The sequence below is a fragment of the Bombus pyrosoma genome, linkage group LG16 (assembly GCF_014825855.1).
Source record: "Bombus pyrosoma isolate SC7728 linkage group LG16, ASM1482585v1, whole genome shotgun sequence".
Lineage (NCBI taxonomy): Eukaryota > Metazoa > Arthropoda > Insecta > Hymenoptera > Apidae > Bombus > Bombus pyrosoma.
This window is the reverse complement of record NC_057785.1, coordinates 4,451,322-4,478,957: the sequence shown is the minus strand read 5'-3', so window position 1 is coordinate 4,478,957 and position 27,636 is coordinate 4,451,322. Positions and strand designations below refer to the sequence as shown.

General features: G+C 33.6%; 3 protein-coding genes and 1 long non-coding RNA gene across 10 annotated transcripts; 1 reads left to right on the top strand and 3 right to left on the bottom strand.

Annotated features, from left to right (window-relative positions):
• Nucleotides 1-35: 35 nt before the first annotated feature.
• On the bottom strand, nucleotides 36-4,627 carry LOC122576668 (leucine-rich repeat-containing protein 4). Its single transcript, XM_043747327.1, has 5 exons — nucleotides 3,930-4,627; nucleotides 3,657-3,860; nucleotides 3,434-3,528; nucleotides 3,166-3,276; nucleotides 36-2,676 (listed from the first exon to the last, which is right to left on the bottom strand). The coding sequence occupies exons 2-5, from the start codon at nucleotides 3,757-3,759 to the stop codon at nucleotides 1,612-1,614; spliced, it is 1,374 nt and encodes a 457-aa protein (XP_043603262.1). The 5' UTR covers nucleotides 3,760-3,860; nucleotides 3,930-4,627; the 3' UTR covers nucleotides 36-1,611.
• On the bottom strand, nucleotides 4,237-13,392 carry LOC122576665 (zinc finger and BTB domain-containing protein 18-like). Of its 7 annotated transcripts, XR_006319834.1 has the most exons (6): nucleotides 12,937-13,392; nucleotides 11,588-12,341; nucleotides 9,945-10,937; nucleotides 8,953-9,514; nucleotides 4,641-4,822; nucleotides 4,237-4,372 (listed from the first exon to the last, which is right to left on the bottom strand). XR_006319834.1 is itself a non-coding variant. In XM_043747323.1 (2 exons), the coding sequence occupies exons 1-2, from the start codon at nucleotides 10,906-10,908 to the stop codon at nucleotides 8,958-8,960; spliced, it is 1,521 nt and encodes a 506-aa protein (XP_043603258.1). In that variant the 5' UTR covers nucleotides 10,909-11,110; the 3' UTR covers nucleotides 4,830-8,957. The 7 variants fall into 7 exon arrangements, 1 of the variants encoding a protein (XP_043603258.1); XR_006319835.1 differs by lacking the exon at nucleotides 12,937-13,392 and having other exon boundaries at nucleotides 11,588-12,532; XR_006319836.1 differs by lacking the exons at nucleotides 11,588-12,341; nucleotides 12,937-13,392 and having other exon boundaries at nucleotides 5,594-9,514; nucleotides 9,945-11,110.
• A 2,206-nt stretch (nucleotides 13,393-15,598) lies between these two features.
• On the bottom strand, nucleotides 15,599-19,683 carry LOC122576523. Its single transcript, XR_006319786.1, has 4 exons — nucleotides 19,375-19,683; nucleotides 18,250-19,141; nucleotides 17,626-18,092; nucleotides 15,599-16,834 (listed from the first exon to the last, which is right to left on the bottom strand). It is a non-coding gene; the product is annotated as an uncharacterized LOC122576523 (long non-coding RNA).
• Nucleotides 19,684-19,765: 82 nt separating this feature from the next.
• LOC122576515 (synembryn-A) lies at nucleotides 19,766-22,307 on the top strand. Its single transcript, XM_043746928.1, has 9 exons — nucleotides 19,766-19,987; nucleotides 20,073-20,212; nucleotides 20,445-20,554; nucleotides 20,634-21,087; nucleotides 21,158-21,404; nucleotides 21,477-21,621; nucleotides 21,690-21,840; nucleotides 21,907-22,026; nucleotides 22,107-22,307. Exons 1-9 carry the CDS (start codon nucleotides 19,910-19,912, stop codon nucleotides 22,231-22,233), a joined length of 1,572 nt encoding a protein of 523 aa, XP_043602863.1. The 5' UTR covers nucleotides 19,766-19,909; the 3' UTR covers nucleotides 22,234-22,307.
• Nucleotides 22,308-27,636: the final 5,329 nt, after the last annotated feature.

The following is a 27,636-nucleotide window of genomic DNA, read 5'->3' as shown; positions in this document are numbered from 1 at the left end:
CATTTATTAAATGACAGATCGCTCTAACTACAATAAAAGGTTACAGATTACTTTTTATTTATTATATTATATTATATTATTATTTTTTGTTATACGTTATGTGGTTGATGTTGGTAAAAAATATAAGCTAGTTTGGTCCTCGGTTACTATGCTGACCGAAGGCCACGCAGACTTTACATTACAAATGACAAGAGAAAAAACGTTTCTCTCTTTTCGTTCTTTTCATAGTTAAAAGCACAGTTTTAGACTTTTAGTTTAAACTTCGGTGAAACAATGAAATATTTGTAAATAGCCCTTATTCTTGTACGTATTAAAATAATACAAATTTATAATCAGTAAAAGGAAATAATTTAGGCCGCGAGATATATCTTATTTTTTATTAAAAATAAATAAAATCTGAAGATAAACTATCCTAAAGAACTTTATATTACTATTTTCAAATATACATAACAAAATCGAACTTTTTATTAGAGCAGTTTGTTTACCTAAGGAAGACTACGCACATGTAGAATTCACATGATCGGTTAACTCTCAGAGAATCGAGATATTTTTAACTAATTTCCTAAATTTAATAATAATAGATGTGGTACCCAATAAATGATAAAAAATACTGACAAATGTAAAATAGTTTGAGAATTCCACTGAGAGTTAACTTTTTCTAAGACAAAACACAAGTAGCGCTATTTATTTCCCTTGGGTTACGGAAAAACTTGACTCTTTCACCAAAGGTTTCTTACATAAGTTCACCTTATTATATCCTTACTCTCTATGTACTTTCATTATCATCGACGTAAATTATCTATTCAACTCTGGTTGTTAACTCTTTGCTTCATACATTCAAAGGTACATTAAAAAGTCGTGGCAGTACATATTATCCATATTAAGGCATTCAATCAAATTTCTTGAATAATTAACACATTCGAGGCGGACGCATCTTGTGCGTCTTGATACCAGCCTCAAGAAGATGCTAGAAAAATAATTTCCTACAAAAATCAGATAGTAGTAAAATTTTATAAGAATTAAAATAAATATTGGTTTAAATTCTGAGATAAAAAGGAATTTAGTAGGAACTTGAAAAGCTGGTCCTGCTGGTTCTTGGAGATTCTCTTTTAATAAGATTTTGGCCTCGAATGGGTTAAAAATAATTGAAAGAAAGCTTATATAAAACAAAGGGTTAACATAATATAACGTGATAAACGTGAACAAGTCACTTACTCGGAATCACCTTTAGTTTACGGAATAAATCCAAATGGATGCGGTTTCGCCAGCCCAGTTACATGGGCCAGTTAAAGCTCATAGTCGCATGCTTAAGATTGTACGAGTTATAATAATCGAACGATAGAAAAAGTTTCTTGATAATGACTTCACGAAATGGAGCCGCAATGATAGTTAAACCTCTATAGGATCTGGAACTGGTGTAGATCTATCTCGATGTTTTATGTGAAGTAAGATAAAAAAAAATGTATCGTTGTAGGTTATCTGTATTATATGAAACGATCTATTATGTGTATAAATACATAAATATTTAAATGAGAAAGAATTATAGGAAAAGTTTGGTATACGTTACTTTCGAAAATTCTCTTGTCTAACCCTTATGAAGCAGATCTGGGTTCACTGGAATAAATTCATGGGGAACAGAAGAATGAGGAACAGAGTGGTTGGCAGAGTGAAGATCCCAACGACACCGGAGCCCAGGTTGTCCTGCACGACGTTGTCGTAGCATCTGGCGACTAGTCCGAAGTCTACTAGATCCATGTGTTTCCCGTTGTACTCGATTGGCGAGATACAATAATTTCTCTTCTGAAATTCGCTAACAGTGCCATTGACAAAATCGCTGTCCAGTACATTGTGAGCCTGACAGTCACAGGGAAAGTGGTTATCAATGGCGCTGATAGAATTTACTTCCAGGTTGATGTCTTTGACATGTCGAGGCGCCTCCAATACGTGATTCCCATGGAATCTTAACATATCTATATTGTTTTCATATCGTAGAAACAATTTCTCGATCAGATCGATCTTGTTATTTACGATATTTAGTCGATCAACGTGGGTGAGCCCAGTGAAGGCATCCTTCTCGACGATACCCAAATCGCTTTCCTGAATGTTCAACGACTGCACATAGGACAAGCCACGGAATGTGTAAGATTGAAGGGAAGACAGGTCCATGTAGGTCAACTTTAGGAGACCAATATACTGGAGGCCATCGAATGCGTCCGGCTCGATGGTTCTTATTCCTGATGGAAATATCAGGCGAACCACGTTCGTTAAGCCTGAAAACGCGTGGCTTTGAATTCTGAGCAAGGGGTTATTGCTCAATAGAATTAAACGGACATTGGAGGTCCCAGCGAATGAATAGCCTTCGATGTATCGTATCTTGTTGTTCGCCAATAACAATAATGATACGTTTTGTAGAGCGGCGAAAGAGAATTTCTCGATGAATGGTAGGGGTGTATGTTGAATGGAGAGTTCACGTAACTTGCTCAATCCTCGAAATGCGAATGGACGTATGGTTGAGATGTTGTTACCATCCATCGTCAGCTTTCGCAGCACTCTCAAGCCGGCGAATGCGTCGCCTTTTATTACCGGGAAGTTGTTCTTCGTCAGGGAGAGCTCCTCCACTGTTTGTGGCAGCTGCTGGGTAGGAATGTCTTTTAACCCACCTGTATTGCAGAGAACCTGTAAAATTTGTTGGTCCGTTATTTTTTGGAAAAGAAAAGAGAATTTTTTTTTTAATACTTTGAAAAGAAGATTCTCATTTTTAGAAAAGCCGTTCATTTTTTTCTTTTTGGTAGTAAATTATGTTACGATGCTGCATTTTATTTCTAGGTGACTAATTAATTTCCTGGAATCCTGCTTTCCTCTTGGAATCCCTACGTACACGACTATGTTCAGCTAAGCTTTGCCTTCTAATTCTCAAAGACTGTACCATTGTGTCCGCACATGGAGTAGTGTAGCATGCGATTGGCTGGTACTCTATATAACGCATAGCTCTCTCAGAAGTCTAATTAATTGCGGATAAACACGGAAAACTAATTCCTATTAAGCTCTTAATCTATGTCAAATTAAACTTCGATTCCTTTACCTTGTTATGTTACGAATTTTTCGTCTTTTAGAAAAGATCCAATGAAATTGCTGTTTCCTGTTTTATAAGCATCCTATAATTACCTGCTTCGGAGATAGGCAAATGCATTCTGCAGGGCAGTCCCAATTTTTCGCGGTACTGGTTTCCTGTTCTAAGGTAAGCGTCGCTGTCCACAGCAGGTAATAAATGCAGATCTACAAAAGCCATGAGAGAAAATACAAACAGGGGTACATGAGAGATATCTAGATGAAATGGAGCGAGAGAATTCTTTTTCGAGCATGCGAGTGTCCGCGTATCACGGACAGGAAGCGCGAATACGATCCACACACGCGAAACTTGTCTCATTTGTACCTGCGCTCTGCAATACATCAATTCCAGAGTTTTTAGGGCGCATGCCTCAGCATCCAGGAAAACGTCGCGAGCAGCTGCCAATATTTCAACGTGTCCTGAAAAACACCAAGTCCCAGAAAAAAAATATCTCAACACACACACATCCCGGAATTACGATTCGTCACTGGTTTATTATTTCAATCATCGTGTTGATGAATGAGAGACGCGAGATCAAAGAGCTTACCGCAAACAGGAAGGACAAGAGAGCAGGTTGACTCGGATGGAGGTCCTACGATTAACCGGGAGGACGAAACGGGCCGGGGAAATTTCGCAATCCGTGGCCGCATTCACCGCCTGGGCTCGAGGCTTTATTTCTCCTTAGCCACCTACCCCCACCCCCGGTGAACGATCTGCGCAAGCCCATAATTATTCTCCTGGTGCGCGTAGCCTGGAATGAGACTTATTAAACGTACAGAACACTGTGGAGCGCGGAATGACCAGAACCAAGTGTACTGACCTAGGATAATCCGGCACAGTCTGTGGCTTTTGATCATCTTAGCGACTGGCCCAGGATGTCGATGTACTCATGTAATTCCGTTTCTTTCTACTCGCCCTGCCACTTTATGCCCCCTTTTCGTCTTTTTTTAATTAGTCTTATCTTTTTCTGATTTTTTGCTTTTCTTTGCTTCTCCTTACCTTTCCTTGGCTCTTGGCACTTTTTACCATTCATTTCTACTCTTTTTGGTATCTTGAGTCATTTTAACCCTTCCTCAGTATCTCTACCCTTTCCTGATTCTACTTATCTCTTTCTAGCTCTTACCGGCTCTCCTTCTCCTACTTTGTTTCACCTCTTCTTGTCCTTTTCTAGCGTCCTAAAGTTTTTGCTCCTTTCTTGAGACTCTCTTACTTTTCTATTTGTCCTTAACTCTTCTCATCTCTTCCTGATTCTTTCTACAGTGGCTACAAAAAGATATTCATCTATCTATCATTCTCCATATCGATATCCATCATTCTCCATATCGATATCTATCATTCTATGTATTATATATTAATCGATTAAGGCCAAGTATATCAAATTTTATACCATTTAATAGTACTTTCACATAACTATGAAAATTTTATTAACGAGCTAATTCCAAATTTATTAACGCTAATTTATCAAACTAAATTGTCCTTTCACTTGTAACTGATAGCGTGTCTTACTGCAAAGATTTTATCATTTAATTACCATACAAAGTTAATTCGTTGTTTGTTTTATCATCAGCTCAGGGTTGGTTGTCTCGTCGTTTGATTGAAAGTTTTCCTTGCGGGGATATTGGTGAACTGTTCCTGACATGACGACGATCAAGGAGGGGATTTCACGAAGAGTGAAATCTCTTCAAAGATAAGTGGAACTGGTCTCAACGTTGCCTTTGAACAAGAAAAATATTCACTAATTATTATTAATAGAGTACAGACGAGTACTAATATTAATATCTTCTCTGTCAATAATGTAGGGAACGACATGTTATTTAATTATTTTTATTCAATAACACAAAATATAGGACTTTGTAATAAGTTGATCAGATTGGTGAAATTTCTTCAACTATTTACCGATTTATTGTTAAAAAATAAATCTTAAACATATATTAATTAATATATAAAGGAAAAAACATTTTCTCAGAGTAATGTATTTTATAACAAACTTGTACAATTCTAGTAACATATGTATGTTCCACATAATGGAAATGGGAAACTTCGTGTTACGGGGTGGAAAGTGTCAAACATTAGAAACTTACAATTAATTAAAAGTGCATTTTCATGTATACGTGTATGTATGTGTGTGTGTACATGTACATAAGTGTACATTATCTTATAGGAGAAAAGTCAGTCTTAAAAAATAATACGATGCTAAATTTACACGATAAAATTGCTATGATAAAAAGGCAACATTCTATTCCACAAATTTTTTTGTACAATCTTAACTTGACGATTATTGTAATTAAAATTCTTTATTTTAATTTCGTAAGGCATCGAAAATTGCGTTTATGTACCATTTAAAATTTATATCATATAAGTAAGAAAACCCATAACATTTTATGTTAAATCATTTTTATAATTTTGATCTAGACCATTCGAATAATTTCACAATTTTCTATACATCAATTATTATTAAATACGCTTCAATTTGTTATCTTCTACCTCTTTTCTTCAATAAGTTCATTATTCTGTGCAGAAATTGTTAACGACATCTTCGAGCGCGAATTTTGAAATTCATTAATATGTTCTTGAGCACCTTGCACTTTTAATTTATAACTATATACTTTCTCTATTTATTTTGAACACATTGTATAGTCTTTTAAATATATCTCAGTCTAAATATTTGCTTCGGTTGAACTATTTTTTGTTTGGTTAAGCATGTTATATGCATATCTATTTCGGCATTGTTATATATTTCTATGTTTCTCAATTTTCATATTTCTTTCTATCGCTACAATATGGCCTCAATATTTGTCTATATTGAAATCAGTCATATTTTTATACAAGGTGTTCTAATAATCATGGTACAGAAAGGGATACTACGTGCGTCAATAAATCGAGAATATGGAATGAAATTTTTTCACACGGCACTTTGTTTTCAATAAAATCAAACTTAAAAATTCGATTATGTGAACTTGGCTAATTACTCTCTGTTTTTAGATTGTTTCTCTGTTTATAGATTGTTGTTTTTTATGCATTTTTGTATTTTTATGAACATAACTAGAAAGAACTAGAACTTAAATAAGAATTTGTTTCATCTGCTAAATATTAGAATAAATATTTTATTGTGGATATTTTACGCTAATATAATTGACATTACTGTCATTTGCTTATCATTCTAATAATATATCCAAAATCTAACATTTGGTCTTATATTGCACTTCAAATATTATAAGTGCTTTTCTGGTAAACTAATAATTCTGATTTATATTCTCTTACCAGCCCATCAAAGGTATATTTCTGTATATTGTATACATTTTGTGTATTTTTGCGCCTCCAAATTTTTCATAAATGCATAAAAATCCGCAGTCTATCCACTTAAGACTACAATAAATTTCATTCTACATTTTCGACTTATTTTTTATCTTAAAATCGCCGCCTTATTATCATTGTGCCATGATTTCTAAAACATTCTGTATAACATTATTTCTCTATTTTATAATCGTATCGCGATCAGCGTACAGGTACAGTGTGATAATTTTATTATATGTAATAGTAACAAGAAATTGTCATTTCATCTGACACTCGAGTGCTTTGAGACACTTGATTATGTTCAATTTTTCATTATTCTAAAATTCTATTGTTATAATAATAAAATGCTATAAAATATGTAAAATGCTGTAAAAATAGAAAGCAAAATATTCAGGTGAAATTACAACTTCGTGTTATTCGTCACTACTATTAAATAATTCTCCAAACAGCACACTCTACTACCAACTGCGTAAAGTTGTTCTCCCGCGAAAAAAGTAACCAATAACAACCCAGTGCGGGAGGACAGAAAAATTTCAAATGGTCGTTTGCGCAATACATTTTTAAATAAAGCTATCGAAATTATTATGCAATTGATATTTGTTAATTTGGAATAATTATTAAACATATTATTCGTCACACATTGGATGTCACTCATTCACGCAACTTTTTTCTATAAAGTACGGTATTCTCTTTGAAAATACATTGCTTTGCATTTGTATTTTTCTTCATGTTCAATCAGAATGATTGTTTTATCAAATTCTGTTTTTCGTTCTATTTTAATATTATTAACAAAGAAATGAATACTTCTTAAATTTTTCACTCTGCATTTTATACTTCAGTAACGTGTTTCAGTGAAAAGAATTATAACTGAAAAATAAAAAGTGCTTAAATCTATTTTCAAAAAGAACTTGTAAGTTATAACGTATGTTTTAAATTTATTACTTCACTATCTATACGTAGGTAATATGATATAATATAATATAGCAGACAATATATATAATAATGTAGATTCGGCTCTATCAGTCTTAACGTTAATAATGAACACTATTGTTCGTTGTACAATGAGGTAGTTCGTTTCGTGCAATTATGTATTAATATTTCGAGGTAGTATTAATCCATGTTATTATGGATTAATATTTAGAGGTAATTCATTCGTATGTTATTATGCATTAATATTGAGCAATATTGCAGCTGTATCCCAGGGCCATTGATCAGTAACGCTAATGTATTCTTATAATTAGCAACAAATTAACAGCGATATCATCAGTCAATAACACGAAATTATTCAAAGTGTATAATCTCTATCCCTTTTTCTCTTTATTTATGCATTTTCAGAATATATATATGTATACATATACATGTATATGTATACATGTATATATTATATTGTTTGTATATATAATCTATGTCTTAGTGACAGCATTTAATGTTAAAGATAGAAAATCTCTCTTAAAAGAAAAAAAAGAATTAAAAACAAAATCATTAAAACAATATACACTCTCTTCAGCTTTTTCTTTCACGCGGCATTTATATTCTATAAAAATCAATGAAGATTATAAAATACTACTACTATGTAAATTGCTAGATGAGAAAAAAATGAGAATATCGAATCACAATGATTACATTGAATTAAAAGAAAACAAATATATATATTCACTAGTTCAAAAGCGTTTAAAGCTTAATGCGATTCGAAATTAGTTTGTAAAAACTTGAAGATCTTCCGCATATCATCGAAAGCCCATTTCTGCGATTAATTTGCTTAAAACGCATTTCTTCCAGACTTCACAAATTAAAATAAGGTAGAAGATTAAAAACATGTATATATGTATATATATATGTATATGTAAATGTAGTCAATTTCATTAAATATTCGAGTAAGAACATTTGCAATGTTTTTCTTCCTTTTCACTAACAACTTTTAATGAACTACTGATACTTTCTTTTAAATTATTAAAGTACATCAATATGAGAAGGCACTATATTCCTTATTAGCATTAGGCTTTAACAACTTCAGAATACAATCGTTGATTATACTTCAGTCTCTTGAACTCATAACGCATGAATCAGTCTTGTGCAAGGTAATCTGAGAAGAACCTCATATACCAGATTTCTTATGTATATACGTTCTATGACTTACTGTTGCGACGACGCTCTATTATTGATCCCTGAGTCATTTGTTAAACGCCGACTTACTTAATTGGCTTCTGTTTGGTTGCGTCTTTTAATTCATTTATATTGCCTTGTTGCTCTTTCTGAATCACACACAAGCCTGTGATTGTCTCTAGGGGTATGATCTCCCGTGAAACGAACAACAAGGTCACCGTCAAATATAGAGTAATTTTTTAAATTTGTTATATTACGAAGTTGAAACGTATTTTCGTTTCACGGGACATCACGGATATTTGCGTATAATTTCTTCTAAAATCCAATACCCTTAAATTATCTAGAAACTTTTCGAACAGTTTTCATGTGATAACAGACTGAGTAATAGTACGTTTAGTATCTGTCAGAGGTATAGTCCGGTAATCATAAAAGATAAGATAGCAAACCTAGGTTAATTGTGACTACACGAATCAGAGCCAATATCCTCCTCGTCCTTGATCACTGAGGTTGGTGGGACTATCACACGAACATCCGACTTACGACTTATAGAGAGATCTTCGACCTGATCTTCGTTGTTCTGCTGTTTCACGGAATGCACTATAGGGCTAGATGTACAACGACTGACGTCCAACATTTCTCGGTCTACAAGACCGTCTCTCGACTTATACACATCGAGTATAGATCCAGAACCCTCGATCACACTGCCACTCTCGTTCTCGTTTTCTGAGAGGGCACCGCTGTAGATGTTGCCATTTGCGTTACCACCGATTCCATAAGGAAAACAGGCACCACTGCCATTCGAGCCACGTTTAAAAGGTCGTGATGTCGTGATTCCAAGCTTTTTCACCTTATCGTAAAGAGTTCGAGAGGGTACTCCGTACTTACGTGCCGCCTGGAGGGCACTCATTCCCGAACGTACTGCCTCGATCGCAGACATTATGTCGTCCCTCGTGTATTGCTTGTACCGTTTCCACTCTGGCTTTTGCGCTGGTACGTAGTTAACCATCCCTGTAACAAAATGTAATTATTGTGTTTAATATTTAATTTATGATATACATATATATTCTTCTATATTTAATGACAGTAATATATAGAGTAATAGCAAAACTTTGTCAGTACATTTTACGGGTATACTCGAACACAAAATGTTATATAAACATAAATCATTTAGAACTTCCGTCAGTTCCACACTACTAAACTTTTATGTGTGGATAATTTTAAAAAAGAAAAATATATTAAACAGGTATTAATATTGAAGCTGATTGGTTTATTAAAATAAAACAAAATCAAAATAAATTTTATAGTAGAACGTATTAACAAAGTTTAGCTGCTAAATCATAAGACGCCCTGTGTAGTAAATATATAGATTAATTAATTAATAAACAATACGTAAATTTTTCGAAAATTGAATTTTTTATATTAATTTCTTTTCTCTTGCCTGGTTTAATGTCTGGAATATATGGCTGTGGCGATGCTTGCTTATCGTCTTCATCCATTATAGACACATCAGTATAAGGACTATGCGCAGGATCTCCATGAACTACATCCGTACTACTGCGTCTGTCATTCTCATTCGAGGAGCCATTACTGTTGCTTCTGAACTGATTTTCGTGGCTATCCGGGTGCAGGAGGGGAATCCCTTGGGAACTATCCACGTGACCTTGACCCAGCACCGTTCTGAGAATCGGCGTGTCTCTGTTCATTAACATATTTGAGAGTTTCCTGCGTTTCAATGGAGAAGTCTCAAAACCGGTTAAAATGGATGATGACCCGCTTAACATGGCAGAATGTTGATGTGTCGCCGTCTGGTGACTGGAGCTGGAATGAGTGATAGGAATCCCTGGTAGAGGCCACATTGGCAGTGGTAAACGGCTACTTCTATCAGCTGGTGATTTGCCATAAATATCGTAAGTAGTCCCCGTGGAATGTGGAGGAGACGTATGATCACTACTGTGAGCTGCGCTGCTGGTTGTACTGGTGCTTATGGCTGGAGGAGGTGACATAGAGGTTTCAACTTCTTCACGACGACCTTGGGAGCCATTTTCTTCAACCAATCCCTTCACCTTTAATACTTCCGCGACTTTTAATAACCCAGCCAATTGCTCTTGAGCCACGTTTACTTCGCCTCGGTACATATATTCCAGGATGGCTTTGATCTCAGAATACTTCACGTCTTTCAATACGACGATAGGATGCTTGCATGGCAAGTCAATGAACAGAGTTTGGAAGTAAGAGGAACATGCTGCTAGGACCATCTTGTGGCATTTGACAGACGCGCCTCCGTCAACTGCCAAAGTCACGTCAGTGAATGCCTCATTTTGCAGCAACTCATCGAACACTGTCAGTAAATTAGAGCGGTGATTGTTCCAGCGCAAACAGTACTGCTGCGAGGTACTCGCCATCTCGGTTAACTCAATCAGCAAAGCGGGTTCTGAAAGAAATTGCGAATAATTAGATTAACACTAATTAATTATTTACTATTATATGATTAGAACTGACTAATAAGCATCGAACACGATTAATTTTTTAATTTGTAAAATTATAGAACACGGTAAACTGGAATTTACAAAATAAAAATATAAAAATGTTTCAGTAGGTGCTTTTTACGCATCCTTTAACAATTGAACCGTTAATTGGAAATGAAATTCATGGGACATAATATTTTATGAGGTATGAGTCATGCTTGTGAAACTACCCTCATTTAACAATCGGATACTGCGCATGTGCAAGACGCGTGTTATGCCATAACGCATATGCGGAAGTTAAAATTCGAGAAACATTGATCTTGCGATGAATAAATTAAGCTTCAGCGAGCAAAAGCTAAGAAATAAAAAACACGTTAAAAGCATGTAAACAATTATTATTATTACAAACATAATTATTAATAAAACTTACTAATGATTGACAAACATTAATCCATGATGCATACTACATCAACAAATGTTGTAAACATTGTTATTCTTACTGGCAATAAATTAGTAAAACTGATAATGACAAGTCTACGTACGTATATAACAGATTAGAAAAGAATTTATTAGTACAATTCTGAAACATCTATGACGTAGTATTCCAAAGACTTACATTTCCAAAACTTTGGCGCAGTACGGCGAAACTGTTCAAATGGCCGCCGAGTAGTACGTTAGGAGATGTACAATTAGTTAGTATATGTGTGCACTCGCATTAGTAACTTAATTTCGTTGAAACCAGCGGACAGAAACGTTGCCGTAAAGAATTCAACCCCTAGTGACTGCACATAGCGCGCGGAAGCGCGTGTATACGCGAAACCGCCGATCAAAACAAATCTCTTCACATCCCTTTAATCTTCACCAGTAATAGCCAATCCTTATTTTGCAAACAGATCATGTACACGGTCTCATTTACAAAAACAAAATTCACCCATGAAAGTTCTTATCTTCGTCTTCTACTGTCGTCTTGGTTTTATCTTCTATTGTTATCCAAATATTTGTCCTTGTCTTTCTTAAGATGTTTATTTTTTGATATTTGTATATCTTCACTAAAGCTTTATTTTCGCAATCGTCACATTAGTTTCTTTCGAGGTTTGGTGCATTCCTGATGATGATGATTATAGTATCTTTGAAAGCAATGGTGTCGCTAGTCGATACGATACGAGTGCACACTCGTAGCAAAAGCAAGCTTTAACGTATTTAGAAACCCTCTCCCACGGCCTACTCGGCGACCACTGACGAGCCGTGCGTGGAAGACGCACTCGGCCGAGCTGGTCATGGCTCTCATCGCATAGGGGTGTTCATACGTGTGCGTTCGTGCCTCGTCTGTCGTCATTGTGTGCGTATATCCAATGGCGTAACTGACGTCCCTTTATGCGAAATATTCCAGTTAGGACTTTTAAATGACGTATCATTAATGAATGAAATGCATTAGCAAGAAATGAACCTTACCCGGGAACGATCAACGCGATTAACGAAATAACTTTGTCCAACAGAAACGAAATAACTAGGCGATTAACAAGTTTGTTTAATGAGTAGATTATGCGAACCATGGTCTGTTGGTAACGAAATCTAGAGAAACTAATGTTTCATTGAATTTCTAGATATTTAACTGCAAATCTTGCTAGTTTTCAGAAACAAAAATTTATTGAATTTAGTAATAACTTATAATAATTAATTATATTATTGCATTATTAATAACAAATAACAATTTGCAGTATGTCTCTATCACTACTCATTATCTATTCATTAAAGATGAATTAGTTTCACAAATGAGCCAAATTGTATAATTAAGATATTATGAATGTAATTTTAAACTATGATAATTTATATTGATAATGATTTGCAATATTAATTTCATATTTTCTGTAATATCACACTATTTTATTAGTTTAAATTGTGCTATGTAGTATGTATAATATTGAAATTCGGTTTCAAAGGGCGTAAAAAAGCTAAAAAACATACAGATGGCAAAGTTACGCCACTGAATAGCACGAACAAGGAGTCTTGCAGAGGCATCGTCGCCCCTGGTTGCATGATCGGCCAATCACACTGCGTCTAGGCCAATATCCTGCGGGGTACGATGCATACACATCTAAGTGGTGCATGCCTGCACGCGTGTGCGTGCGTGGATGACTATGCGGCATCGCATGTGTACACCCACGTCTTTCACCCGCGTATCAGCGCTAGCGATGGCCATTAGATTCCCTTTTTCTCGCAAGTTTCCAAGCAACGGTTCAACGTTCTTATTTCCTTGAAATTTTTATCATGACCTCTCTACCATTTTGCATCTAGAAATTCTTATTATCTTGCTCAATTACAAAATTGTCTCTTCGTATTAGTTGACACTGTATTGTTTCAATGATCCTGAAATGAATGAATATTTTAATGTAGTATTCCTGACATGAATATGTTTCATTGATATATAAAATACAAATTCATAATAATATGATGAAAATTCTATTTAAAAAGCAACAAATATTCAGTTTATTTAAGCCTTTCCTGCCTCTGCAACATTAAACTTTATAAACTTTAAACTCAGTCTTCTCAGTTTATAAACTAATGGAGATAGTTCAGGAATAGAGAGACAATATACCTTTAGTAAAATTAAGAGATTTGTTGCAAATCTTCCAGAATTTATACGTATAGATAGAGAGAGATACAGACGTTAAAAATTGTGAAAATTGAAGAGGCATCTTAAGACCATCACTAATCATCAGTGGACTAATGTGCTGCAAGGAACGAGAAACCTGCGTGTCTGTATGCGTTCCCGAAAATTGCTACCACGCCCTGGCTTCTATGCAACCGTCGATTGCGCCTGCGTCCTCTTATAAAATCTTCCAAAATTTTTCCCATGTTCCTCGCAAATCAAACCATATTTCTTCGTAACCAGCAGTGTAACTTTCTATTCTTCGATTCAACTCTTTCTACTTTGTAATAAATTTATAGAAGTACATTTCCATAGAATATTAAAAAATGGATCTACTGTGATGATTGCAATAAGAATTCATATAGGGAATAAAATAGAAGGCTGAATGAAACATGGTTAAAAAAGCTTGCCAGTTCTCTCTTCTCTCCTTTCCCTCACGAACAGACGCACGTGGACGTCGTTTCCTGTTTACTAGGGCTCGCGAAGTGGCGCATTAAGAACGGGCCGAAAATATGCGGCTCGATTCCCACCTTATCTCGACCAGTTCGTACAGCAAAAGAAGAAGTAGAGACGATAAAAGCGGGTCACGATAAAAGAAAATCGTTTTCCTGCGTGCTTGCGTGCACGTATGCATAGTTTTACACTGACATCGATAGAATTGTGAATGTGTTAGTGAGTGCGCCATCGGACGAGACCCTTGGGCGAAGAAAAAGACGAAGGAAAAGGGGGAATGCGAAGCTGTTAAGGTGAATCCTTGTATACCGTTGCGCCATCGAAAAAATTCCATATTCGATGTCGGCTGAACACACCGACCTGGACTAGACTCTTTCTACTTCCACATAGTGAATTGGTCTTTCGTGTTAATTTATAAAATTGCTATGTTCATTCCTCTTTCAATAGGATATCTAAATCTAAATCTAAATTTATCTTTCAGAAGATGCCTAAAACTAGAGAACACTGTTTTAATTGTCTATTAATATTATTAATTATTTTCATTCAATCGTCGAATATCAATGAAATGGAGAATTTCTAAATTAAAAAAATTAACAAAATCTAAATTTCAACTACGCTATTTATAGAATTACCTAAAAATTGAAGATTTGCAGTTTATTGTACAATTTGAAGTTTTCTTTAAATCATAAAGTAAATTGGAATTATAGAATTGATCTTAGTTTATGCACAAGGCTTTTTGGAATAGTTGCGGTTCCATTTAATAAAACAACCAGCCGGAGCTCCAGATTTAGCAGCCAGCTTACTCCCTCTTGTCTCAGGACGACTGGATTTTCACTAAAAAAACGCAGGACGAGCGAAAAGCCATAGGCTGCTTCATGCGTTCCGAAGAAGCCATTAAAAAAGAAGTTAGTGACTCCTCGAATAGAAGAAAGAAAGAACGAATAGGAAGAACATATTAGTGATAACTATAGCAACGTTGCACATTATCTATCGTGAGCAAAGCGATGATAGAGGGATACCAACTGTTTGCTTATCTACAGATACCATGGAATTCTTGATTCCGTATTCTTGCGTATTTTGTCGCATCGTTCTAAAAATATTACTCTGACTACCTCTTCTTTCTTCTAGAAAACGAAGAGATAAAGGTTGTATAAATAATTCTGATAATTTAAAATAATATTAAATTGTGTTGATCACCGAAAATGAAATAAATGAACCGTTAGATATACACATGTGTATCCCACTTACGTAAAATACACAGAAGAATCATGTAGGTGTAGGCTATCTGTAAGGAAGGGAGCTTTACATGGATCTAGGCTGGTCTCATCTGAAAAGGTGCATGCAAGCGGCTTTTCAATCCCCTTGAGGAACCTGTTTCTCTTCACATACGCTTCTCGTCCTCCTGACTTCTCTAGAAAACTGTCTCGAAATTTTGCCTCAATCGTCTGAGCGAAAGAATAAAATTCAAATTCGTAGAACGTGATTATGTCATTAAATGCATATCAAATTATCTTTATTATTTAATTACATCAAACTTAAAATGATAAATTGCTTAATCCTTCAATATAAATTCATTTTTTCATGTCATCTAATTTTAGAAGACTACATTAAAAAAGAACATTTTGCACATTACTAATAAAATTAATTACTTCTAGTAATTATTTTTAGTAATAGTAACTTTTTAATAACTCCTTTTGCTCCGAAATAGTACTCGTGCACTATAGAAAGAAAGGATGCACATAGAATTATTTGTGGAGGCCGATGACACAGGTGAATGGGGCGTTGTACCCGGTAGCTGCAATGAATGGCCATGCAACAAGGCAAAGCAGATCTTGAACAGTAGGAACAAAGTGCACTCGGTTACACGGAATAATTGCACTTGACGCCGGAGGGTACCCACCGGACCAACAATACTTTCGCTATTGTATAGGCAACAATGTATCAGCAGGTAGCCGATCATCGATCGGGGATCCCTTCGGTCAATGGCCTTGCAATGCACGCCGAGGCCTTTACATGCATCTGTACGAGGTATTAATGTAAGAATCAAACCCTCCTCGCGTGTTTATTTATTTGATAATAATTCTCGTTCAATACTTCTCTGATGAAACTTCAAGCTCTCCTCTTCTACAATAATAATATTTTAATGGTATTCTTCTATAGTAATAATATTCTATTTACGCGAGCACATTGGGGGATGGAATATAGTTCTAATTAGTGAAATGCAATTCTATGACGTTATTATAGAATCATTCCTTTAGAACTCTAATCTGTTTCTGAAAATTGCTGCATAACCTAACTTATTAAGATGGATTAAAAATTTAAATAACTGCAAATTAGTTCGTGTTCTAATGTTTGGAAATAGATATTATTTTCGAATGATAGAAGTGGTAGTATAACCATTATAAAACAGCAGCCATTTTGATCGTCCAGTGGATTTCTATGCATCAGTGGTTAGAATATCTTCAGTGTTGCAATAAAAAGAAGCACAAGTAAGGTGTATGTATCCCATATGCAGGGCCAAGGTTTATCTGTAGTGGACGAGTGTCAGTGGGTCGACACCCGCAAACCGGTCCTGATCACGTGGAATGTGAGCCCGCTGTGCGATGTTGCCACGTATATGCATGATTTCCCAAAAGTGCATCCACCGTGGGCCTACTGCACGCAACACGCGTGCACGCACGCACGGTGCCCTCCCCTCTCACGACTCTCGTACGATTTCGGGAATACTGACTCCAAAATCCGGGTTTCACAAACCAGCTCCTGAAATAATATTCAGATGTTAGATCACTGTATTATATACACGTTGATATAAATTACATTTGTTAGCTTCTTTTATTTCATTTATTTCCCCTTTTTTATACTTCTAACCTCGTATTTGTTAGCTTCGTTTTATTTCATTTATTTCCCCTTTTTTTTATACTTCTAACCTCGTATTTTGTCATAATAGCTAAAAATTTAACTTTGTAATTGATTTTAAAGTTGTATTATTATATGAGCCTCCTTGCGCAATTAAACTAATATCAATAAAATCTTACAAATCACAAGCCGCACTTTGACAAGGAAACAGATGAAATTTTATTAATAAATTTTACAAATTACAAATGATCTAATTATCCTATTGTAAATATAAAATTTCTAAATTACAAAAAATAAGTAATAATATAATCAGCAACTTGTAACTTGTCAATTCACTAATATTATTAGGTGATAAATTATTATACAAGAGAGCCCTGAGTTCTGGAATGGATAGAAAAAATATGTACGTTCTATTTCCAATTATTAAAACAGAATATTTAATTTCTTTACCAAATTAATAGACTTTTAATAGATTGAAGACTGGAGATGGAATTTACTATAAAATGTAGTGGAAAAGAATTTCTATTGTCGTTTAAAACTGAACAAGTTTTACCAGTATTATTAACGCCAAAAACCAGCTCTTTGAGTATTTTTCTATGAAAGAAGAAAGACAGAAATACCATATTTTATTTAGAAAGTGGCGCATAATTTACGCATCTATGCGCGCGCTATTCCCGCTCGTTGGACAACCCTACCCTTCAAGGTCATTCCTTTTCTATTCTTCTGCGCCCTTTTTATGTCTGCCCGGATGGAATAGAAGAGTTTTTATAGCGGTATGTCCTTGGAGCTCGACAATGCCGGTTTCCTGTATGAGGCACCTGTTGTATCGCTGCTCTTTTCTTCGCCACGCCTAATGTGCACATCCGACGCGATCGAAGAATTTATTTCTCTCTTTTTTGCCTTCTTTCTTTCTCCTTTCTCTTCGACCGTTACTTCGAGCCACAGTCAAAAATAACTTGAGACTAAGTGACGGAGAGTCCTTTTTAACATGAAGAGAACTGTGCGAAAGTGTGGAGGATGGGATGATAAGAATAGCACATAGCTATGGGGGAGAGACATTTTGTCTAAACTATGATCCCCTGTTTTTCAACTTTCGGTAATCGAGAAATTATTTTCCATGTTACAAAACTTCGACGAAATTATCCTTAATCAATAATGTAACCTATAGAAATTTACCAAAATTAATAGACTTGCATATTGTAAATGGATGGACATGAAACAAAAATAATGAAAGTTTAATATGTATATAGTAACTGAGCATTTTATATAAATTGTAATTGGGAGGCCCTACGCCAATGCATGATTTTCCTAATACCAACATTTCTCCTGATATACGTTTTTGTGCATCATGGCGTCTCCTCCGGCGAAAAAACTTGGTGGCCGAGCGATTACAAGAGTGTGATGTAATCCGCGCGCGCGCGCTAGTCAGGAGGTCAAAGAAATGCCCATAGCTTGTTTTGTACGCGGAGAAGAAAGTCGTTGAACCAGATCGCCAGAGCATCGACCACGGAGTCGACGGCCGGTAAGTGGAAGTCTCCGCGAATAGAAACCTGTTTCTCCTTGATCGCGTGTTCCACGCCCTTTCTCCTGGTCCCCGGTTCCCCCAGAAACGGCCCTTATGTATGTTACAGGGTCAATCTTCGATAAAATGTTGCGGGCTAGGAATGAGTAATAAGAGCTTCTCTTGCCACCTAAAGGGAACTATGGCTAAATTCCGTGTGAAAGGTTAGATTATCTTTTTTCTTCGAAAGGGCGTTGCAAATTGTAAGCTTTGTTTAGGAGTCTGAGAGGATTGGTATTATTAGTGGAAACTGTAATAAGAAATATATGAGTTAGTAGTGAAACTATATAATGATAACCAAAGTGTGATAATAAGAACTATTATTGTATATTTATATTATTAATATTATATAATACTATTTTATATCGTATGATATAATATAATTTTAAAGTTTCAAATATTGTTAGTCAATCCTATATTACCAAAACTGTCTTCTTATTTGGTATTAGAGCTGAATATGTATTTCTTCACACTTCTAAAAATTTTCAAAATAATGCTTGTCACAATATTAGAACACTGGATGTATTAAAATATTGCTTGTTTTTATTTTTACTTTATCAGCTATTTTTTCAGCTATCTTTGGACCTAACAGGTTGTTTTCATTTCTAGCCATACTATATAAAAATCCTCTGAACTAACATAAATTAACACTGAAATCAGAAAATTTACAAAAATGTACTTACCATATGTTTCTTCTGTAATCTTCATATGTAATATAAGAATGTTAACATTGCATTATAATTTTAAAATAAAAACGTATCTAAATATTATCACAATTTCTTTACCCTCTTTAAATCATTCTCTAATCTTTTAATTTTCGAAGTTTTTAATTAAATTATTTTCATCCAAAAATCCAGAGGTATTTAACTAAATTTTTACTTACTCAATCTGATGTAATGTAAATCTGAATAACGTGAATTAATAATAATAAAGTTTTCATTCATTTCTGGAGTCAATTTTTCTAACTCTCCATGCAAGATCAAGATTGAAGTGGTGCCCGGCCGTTATTTACGAAATGTTCGATTTCAAATCTCTTATCGATTCGATAATCGGAACCATTTTCATGTTTTTCAATAAAAATTATCGAAATTACCAAATCCTAACCTATATGATATAATCTCTATTACATAATATGAGTAAAATTTGAATCCACTTTATTTCCTTAATTGAAATACTTAGAAATGAGAAGATTGTAGCTCTCCTTGCGAAATTTAAGATTGATCTGAATTCTGAGATTTTAAAATGTTCTTTTTGAGTGCCTAGTTTCATAGAGATGGCGCTCAAGTTAGGTTACTTTAATACAGTGACCTCGATCCGTGTATAAAACGTCGCTTAGACGTTTAAAAGTCGTTTGGAACGTCATTCTTATACGATATCATTTCTTTTGAATTTGACAAGTATACTATGCGGATAGTAATATGGAGGCATTAGTGCAACAAATAATTTCAGATACAAGCGACGAATTTTCAAAAGATATTGCCATCTTTGAGAAAAATGTATGTTTAAATATCTCAAAGATTTTTGTGAAGAGTTAATAACATAAATTGTTTTTGTTTGATATTTATTTTTATATTATTTTAGTATGGAAGCAGGACTGTATTCGAAGAACTAAACCACGATAAATTACGAGAAAAGCTATGGGAAAAATTGTTTCATTGTCTCTCAGATAATTCACAGTCATCACTTCATCATAATTGTTTATCTACTTTACGGATACTTAGGTAATACTATAATATAGCTGTATGCGCTTGTATGAGATACAATATGTTATTGGATATGTTGTTCTATGTGTGCAGGGTATATATAAAAAATTTTATTGAATAAACACATTTTTATTTTTAGCAAAACATTAGAACTTTTATGACAGCCACTTTGTGTTATTGCTTTAAATGTAGACCTATAGCTTTTGCTATTATTATTAAGTAATTCTATTGTTTTTCTCCATTAACGTAGCAGAGACAAAACAAAGCTATACGAATTAATCACAGACGAAAGACTAGGTATTATATTAAATAATGCAGCTCTAAAGGATACAGGTGCAAAAGAACATATTTATACCAATGGTAAGCACATTACATTTAATCGCAAAGTATTCAGGTAAATATCAAATATTTGGAATTATTTTATTTATTTATTTTTCAGTTACTGTCGAAGCTCTCAAACTACTATGTAATTTAATATTCAACAGTGCAAAGGTACAGGAAATATTACCAAAAACACTTTGTTTGCAATGCCTAATTGAACGTATGAAAAAATACAATGACCACATTCCATACGAAGTAACATTATTCGATACCAGAATTGTATTCCTAATTACTGCCCTAAACGTTACCACCAGACATGTTGTCAAAATAGAATTAAATGGAGATGAATGTCTGATAAAAATGTTGGAAAACATAAGCAATCAATATGAACAAGATAAATCACATGATATCAAGGAAGATAATGCAACATTACTGTGTGAAATTTTAAAAGCATTATTTAATTTGTATATAAATTCAGATGATATGGCAGAAGAAGAGAAGAATAAGAGTTTAGTTTTAATTTTGAGGAAATTATTGTTATCTGAATGTGAGAAAGAAGATGATCTTCAGAGGTATTTATTACCTTTTACATTGTCATATATGTATATTATCTTATGTTGTTATACTATATTTCTATTCCAGCAACATCACAAATCTATTAACTGTAATACCATATTACTGTTATTCAGTAATGATACCTCCTAGTAAAGAGAAACACAAACAAATATATCAAAATATGGACATGAGTGCAGTATATGTTTTATTAAAATTTCTAGACAAAAGACTAAATTACAAAACCGATTTAGTAGGAAATCTCAGTCCAATTGTTACTACTTTTATCAGAATGGTTAAAGCTGAGAGATTGATTAGAAAATATGCTAGGTTACAGGTAGAACTCTCTTCCATTTAGATGTTCTAAGATATTTATGGTTGTTGCATTAGTTATTTATTTTTTTTTCAGATCTTACCTCCTTTAAGGGACGTAATGCATCGCCCAGAAGAAGGAACTACTCTAAGGGCTAAACTGTGTAAATTATTAACTTCTCCTGTAGTAGAGGTACGAGATCTTGTTGCAGAGTTCTTGTTTATACTGTGTAAAGAGAATGGTAAGGCTACAAATATTTAATAAACTATAATATATATCTAGTTAATAATATATTCCTGTCATTTTTAGTTGTTCGCATGGTAAAGTATACTGGATATGGGAATGCTGCTGGTATGTTTGCAAATAAAGGATTATTAGGATCGAATAAAAAAAAGCCAAATTATTATTCTTCTGAATCAGAAGACAGCGAAACTGAGGAATACTTGAAACATAAGGAACAGTAAGTTTAAGCTTAAGATCATAATGAGTTTGCGTTACGATTTTAATAAAATCTGTACTTACAAAGGATCAATCCTGTGACTGGTTGCTTTGAACATCCAAAACCTAATCCTTTGGAAGGAATGTCAGAGGAACAGAAAGAGTATGAAGCATTGCAGCTTCTTGGTCTTGTTGATAAGTTAACACGGTTTGTACTGTTATTCATTTATGAATATAATAATCATTTCATTTTTGGTACAGTGTTTATGATATATTTAATTATTTTAGGGAAGGTGTGATGCAACCTTGTAGGATTGGAGAAGACGGAAAACCAAAGCCGATCGAACACGTCTTGGAATTGCAAGAGAAACTGCCAAAACAACAATATGCCCATCAAGATTCTGATTCTGATTGAATGCTGAGAAATACTTCTTATATATAAAACTATATGAAAGAACAGACATGAAATAAAAGCATGTATGTACAAAATATTCTTTTACTTTCGTACCCTGCTTCGTTGTCAGCCAAGTTCTTCATAATTCGGAAAATCCAATGGAGGTGAAATAATCATATCTTTAAATTGAAGGTCGTAGAAATATAAAGAAAACGATAGTAAAGTTGGTTTGCTTACTTTATTGAAAAAAGAACAAAGAACAACATTACAAATTAAACAATTGGCAGGAAATAAAAAATATAACAGTTTCCAAAATCACATGAAATATTTTAAACATTACAATTTTGGTAAATTATGTTATGTGCTTTCGTGAGCATCACAATATATTTATTATTGCATTTAGTAAGCCTATACGCAGACAAGAACGTATGTTTCCTACATATTTGAGTAACTCTTTCTTTTTCTCTTTTGCTTGGAAACGAGATCCGCGCGGGGCGTAACGAAGTTGGGCGAATTGACAATGGTAAATGACGAGAGAATAGAGTCTTATACTTTTTTTAAATACTTCTCACTCGCGAGATTTCGAAACGAACTAAAAGGCGTCTTAGCGCAATGATTATGCAGAATATCATTATAAAAGAATCCTGAAAAATATATTCAGAGCAACAATCTGTTCCTCCTTCCCCCCAAGTTTTGCCCGTCCCGCAGAGGATACCTTTCCAAAGATTATATCGCGCGCGTGTACATTTGACAAATATATAAGTAGCAACTGTTTTCCACATATCTTTAAATACAATAATATTAATGTAGTACGTAGATTAAAATATTTTACTTTTCATTTTATTTTTTTTCCATTTTATTATTGTTTGTAAAAGTGTATATAGAAGTGTATACGTATAATACCATAAATTTGAATATTCCATATAAAAATGAAACTAAAAATTTAGTAGGTACCGACGTAGAGAAGAAAAAAGGAAAAAAAGGAAGAGAGAAAAACATTAATAATAATAATAATAATATTAATAATAATAGTAGTAGTAATAATTAATATAATAATCAAGCGGAAATCCCCGTTGAAATGAAAGGAGAGACTTTGCATTTCTCCATTTTCTTTATATACACATATATATATGCGTACATATGCATACTGTGCATAATATACACACATATATATATCGTAACACTTATATGTGGTGTATGCGTGTATATTATATAAGACTAGGTTTTTAACAAACTTTGGGGAAATTCGGTAGGAGTGAATGGTTGGGCACGATGAAGAATTAAAATCAGAATCATCAAAGATATCGCTCTTTTTTTTCTTTTTTCTTTCTCATTCAAAGGACTTAATAGAGAAACGAATATACATATATATGTATGTATTTTAATATGTACGTATATGTGTATATATATATAATATATATGTATATATATTTATATATATGTATATATATTTATATAAATATCGAAATACTTTGGAAACGAAAATTCGCGGTTATAAATATATATATATATATATAGATATATATATATATTTTTTTTTAATCTAAAGGCTGAGTAGTTTCGGGGGGAACTGACAATTCGATTACACGGTCGATATATGCATGTGCATTTCTCCCTTTTTCTTTCTTTTTACATATAACCGTACGTGTAACTCTCGCGTTAATTAATACAGTATTGATTTTGTTTTTAACGTTTACAACGTCACCATGCTCCTTGGCATCCCATTAGCATATATAAAAAATATATTTGGAATACACGCTTTCTCCATATTGCATTTTTACCACTTCTCCCTTGTCTTGTACTATCCTTTTATACAGTTTACAGTTTTGAAGTATTTACGCAACATGTCGGAACACCTTTCTTTTTTCCCATTTCCATGAAAAGTCTCATCTAATAAAAAATACCAATGGAGGTCTCAGGAAAACATGGTTTACGCATAGCAAACCGCGTGAATTTCTTTTTTCTCTGTCTGTTATCAACTCTTCCCTTCATTTACTATTTCTTTCTTATATTTCTATTCTCTTTGTTTGCTTTTCTGTTCCTGTTTAAACCATATGTCCAATATCTATTTGGATATTGTGCTACATTAAATTCTATCCTCAAAGACATTGTTTCTTTACTTAATTCCAGTATACAGAAGTATATGGCTCGGCGTTCTTTTCTCACACATTACTGTTCCCTTTGTTTTATCAGCTTATTTATGACACCCTGACCCTCCCTATGTAGAACAAGTTTTGATTTGTTTCATTCTCTTTGAAGACATTTTTGTTGTGAAATTGTCCATAGAAGCTCGTAAACAGTTCAGATCCAAAACAGATCTGGATTTAGAGATTTGTCAATCTTTCTGGAATAAGCAAGTCCTTTCACAATGTCCTCCATGATAACAAGGAAGACTAACAAGTCCTAATAATCCATTAGTTTGAATTAAAAGCTCGAAGCTGGACCTCTTTTGAACCCTTTATGACTAGAATGTTTCTGGAGATGCCATTTCCAGGTACAAGATTTGGCGACTAATGAACAAGTTTGAAGAAACACAATTACAAAAGACCAAGATGAAGGCAAAAGATAAAAAGAAATCCCTTATATTATATGAAATTAGCAAATTCCCTGAAAATTTTCTTATCTAAATCTGAAACAATGTACAAAAAAAAATTAGAATGAAATTTGTTTCCCTCACTAACTATCAAATATTACTTACCACCTTCTTTAACGATACAGCTTACAAATAATAAGTTATAAACTATAAATAACATGTTATTGCAACATTGCACATGGGATAAGCTGCATGTTTTCTGTCATTTCCTACCTATTGCTTAAAACAGTATCACTTGAAATCTTTACCTTTTGTTACTTATTTGCTTCGGTTTCCTTCAAGATCTTTGTGACTGCTGGCTTAAGGAGGCATTCAAATGATAAAATCACAGAAATCCAGTTGCCAAGGAACGCCGAGCCAGACACTAAGCCAAGAATCATCCATTCAGATATAATTTTTGCTGCTAATGAATGTAACAGGATTTATTCATAGAAGAACTGTTTCTCTATTTTGCATTGAGGACGTTTTTAAACCTGTCTTCCAGTCTAAAACTGGCTGCCACCTCAAAATTGAAGTGTATTTTTATTGGAAAAGCGGAGGTTCCAAGTTTTTGTCGTTGGAAAAGTGAAAAAACACACAGAGAGAGATCACGGGAAACATCGAAGGGCGTGCACCTACGCCGATGGAATGCAACGGTTTCTTTATGTGTCCATTTGTGGTCAATTTGATATGTCAAAGAAAACATCTCCGAAAAAAAAAAGAAAAAAAAAAGGAACGCGTGTCTCGTTAAAATTAATATCAAAGTAAAACGAGGGTTTTGTATACATATTAGGTGTGTGGATATATATATATATATATATAATATATATAATATATATATATATATATATTATATATCATATGTTAATGAGTAGGAAGAAACGAAGAAAAGAAAAAAAAGAAGTCACATTTCTTTCTTTTTACTTCGCCCTCTATCAGCCCGTCCTGTCATTTTAAGTATTATTAAACGTCAAGTAACTAATGCAAATATAAATAAAGCTATATCAGAGGCTTAGTAAGGAATGAAACCAAGTTTATACGCAACTACGCGTTTTGCTCTCCCTCTCTTTCTCTCATCCCTTTCACGCTTGCACACGCACGCCTCCTCTCTCGTTTTTATACTTATTACCTAATCATAGAATACATTTAAACATTTGTACTTTAACTGACTAAGCAAGGATTTTTTTTATAATCGTTTAATATTTCTGTCTTTCCTCATTTTTTTCATTTTTATAATTGTTGTGTGTATATATATAGATATATTATATATATATAATAATTTCTTCTTTTCTTTCTTTCCTTCTTTTTTGCTCCTTTCTTCATATTTTCTCTTTTTTTCTTATTACTCTAGAACCAACGATACCCCATGTATTCTTATTTTTTCTTTTTTACTTATTAATGTTTATAATATATATGGAACTCAATTCGAACAAATCATCATTAAATAAACATCGATGACAAATAAAACATAAAAAAGGAGAAAAATGATCGCGATCGAAGTGCTTCTATTCCTCTTCGTTCCGTTCGTTAAATTATGCAGTCTGTCGTTCGCTTTTTTAAACTTCATTTTGTTATTTTTCTTTTATTTTTTTTTTTTATTTTATTTTCATTTTAGTCTTTCTTTTGGCACTAAAGAATTTCACTACGCGTAGCGAATAGTAAAAGTCTGCGGAGGATTTAAAAAAATTAACGATAAAAATTAAAAAAGAAGATCGGCGGAAACTATGCGGCCTGAATTGGCGAGAAATTCAAAGCGAGGGCCTCCCAATTTCTTTTGTCGGATGAAGAACGATCAAAATCTCGTTTCCTCTCGAATCGAGCCAACTAATAAAAGATTAAAAATGATTATTTAACGAAGGCGGAATGAGGAGAGAGGAAGTTGTATGAAAAAAATGGCCGTTCTGTAAATCGAGAAACTTTCCTCAGTGTTTGTCTTGAGATCTACACATCGTCTTTTTTCAACTTGAAAAAGCAAAACACAAAAAATAAAAAGAAAAAAAAATGTAAAGTCTTAACGATTAACTATATTTAAATTAATGCTATTATTAAAAAATAGTAATAATGGTCATAATATAATAATATTAGCAGTAATAAGTATAATAGCAATAATAGTAATAAGAGCCGTTCAAGAGCGTTCGCACACTTATTTGAATTAAAAAAAAAAAAAAAAAAAAGATGAAAAGAAGAAATGTAAGATAAGTTGTTGAAAACTGGCGGGTCGAGAGGCAACGAGACGAAGGAAATCTTTTTTGTCTTTCGTCATTTCGGCTTGAGTATTGGAGAGAGGAAGAAAACAAAAAAAAATGTAGATTTGAATGATTAAAAAAAAGAAAAAATAAAATAATACACATAAAAGAAATTTGTCAATTTAAAAAAAAAAACGAAAATCGTGGGTCAAGGTGGTAACAATGATCGAAAAAAATCAAGAAAAGGAAAAAGGAAACAAAAATAAAAAATTGCAATAATAATAATAATAATAATAATAGTAATAATAATAATAATAATAATAGTAGTAGTAGTAGTAGTAGTAGTAGTAGTATTCATAATATTATTAATAGTTGTAATAATAATAATGATATAAAATATCAAAGTTATGGGGGGAAAAGGAAAAAGAACAGAAAGAACCCCACACGAGATGCCATATTAATTAATAATAGAAAAAAAATGGAAAACTGAAAGTGGTGTCCCCGTTTTACAATAGGTCCGTCATGTGAAATGGTAAAATGCACGCACCCAACATTTTAACAATGTGGAAAAAATCAACACGACAATATATACATATAAATATGCCCTCTTTTCTTTTAAACAACCGACACAAGAACACACATTAATGCCTCGACGAAGATAAAAAA

Coding starts and splice junctions, on each gene's coding strand:
- LOC122576665 (XM_043747323.1), bottom strand. CDS start 10,908: ATGGCGAGTACCTCGCAGCAGTACTGTTTGCGCTGGAACAATCACCGC. Junction 9,515..9,944: donor TATTCCAGACATTAAACCAG/GCAAGAGAAAAG, acceptor ATTTTGTTACAG/GGATGGTTAACTACGTACCA.
- LOC122576668 (XM_043747327.1), bottom strand. CDS start 3,759: ATGCGGCCACGGATTGCGAAATTTCCCCGGCCCGTTTCGTCCTCCCGG. Junction 3,529..3,656: donor TCTTGTCCTTCCTGTTTGCG/GTAAGCTCTTTG, acceptor GGTGTTTTTCAG/GACACGTTGAAATATTGGCA. Junction 3,277..3,433: donor TGATGTATTGCAGAGCGCAG/GTACAAATGAGA, acceptor TGGCTTTTGTAG/ATCTGCATTTATTACCTGCT.
- LOC122576515 (XM_043746928.1), top strand. CDS start 19,910: ATGGAGGCATTAGTGCAACAAATAATTTCAGATACAAGCGACGAATTT. Junction 21,622..21,689: donor TATACTGTGTAAAGAGAATG/GTAAGGCTACAA, acceptor TGTCATTTTTAG/TTGTTCGCATGGTAAAGTAT. Junction 21,841..21,906: donor TACTTGAAACATAAGGAACA/GTAAGTTTAAGC, acceptor GTACTTACAAAG/GATCAATCCTGTGACTGGTT.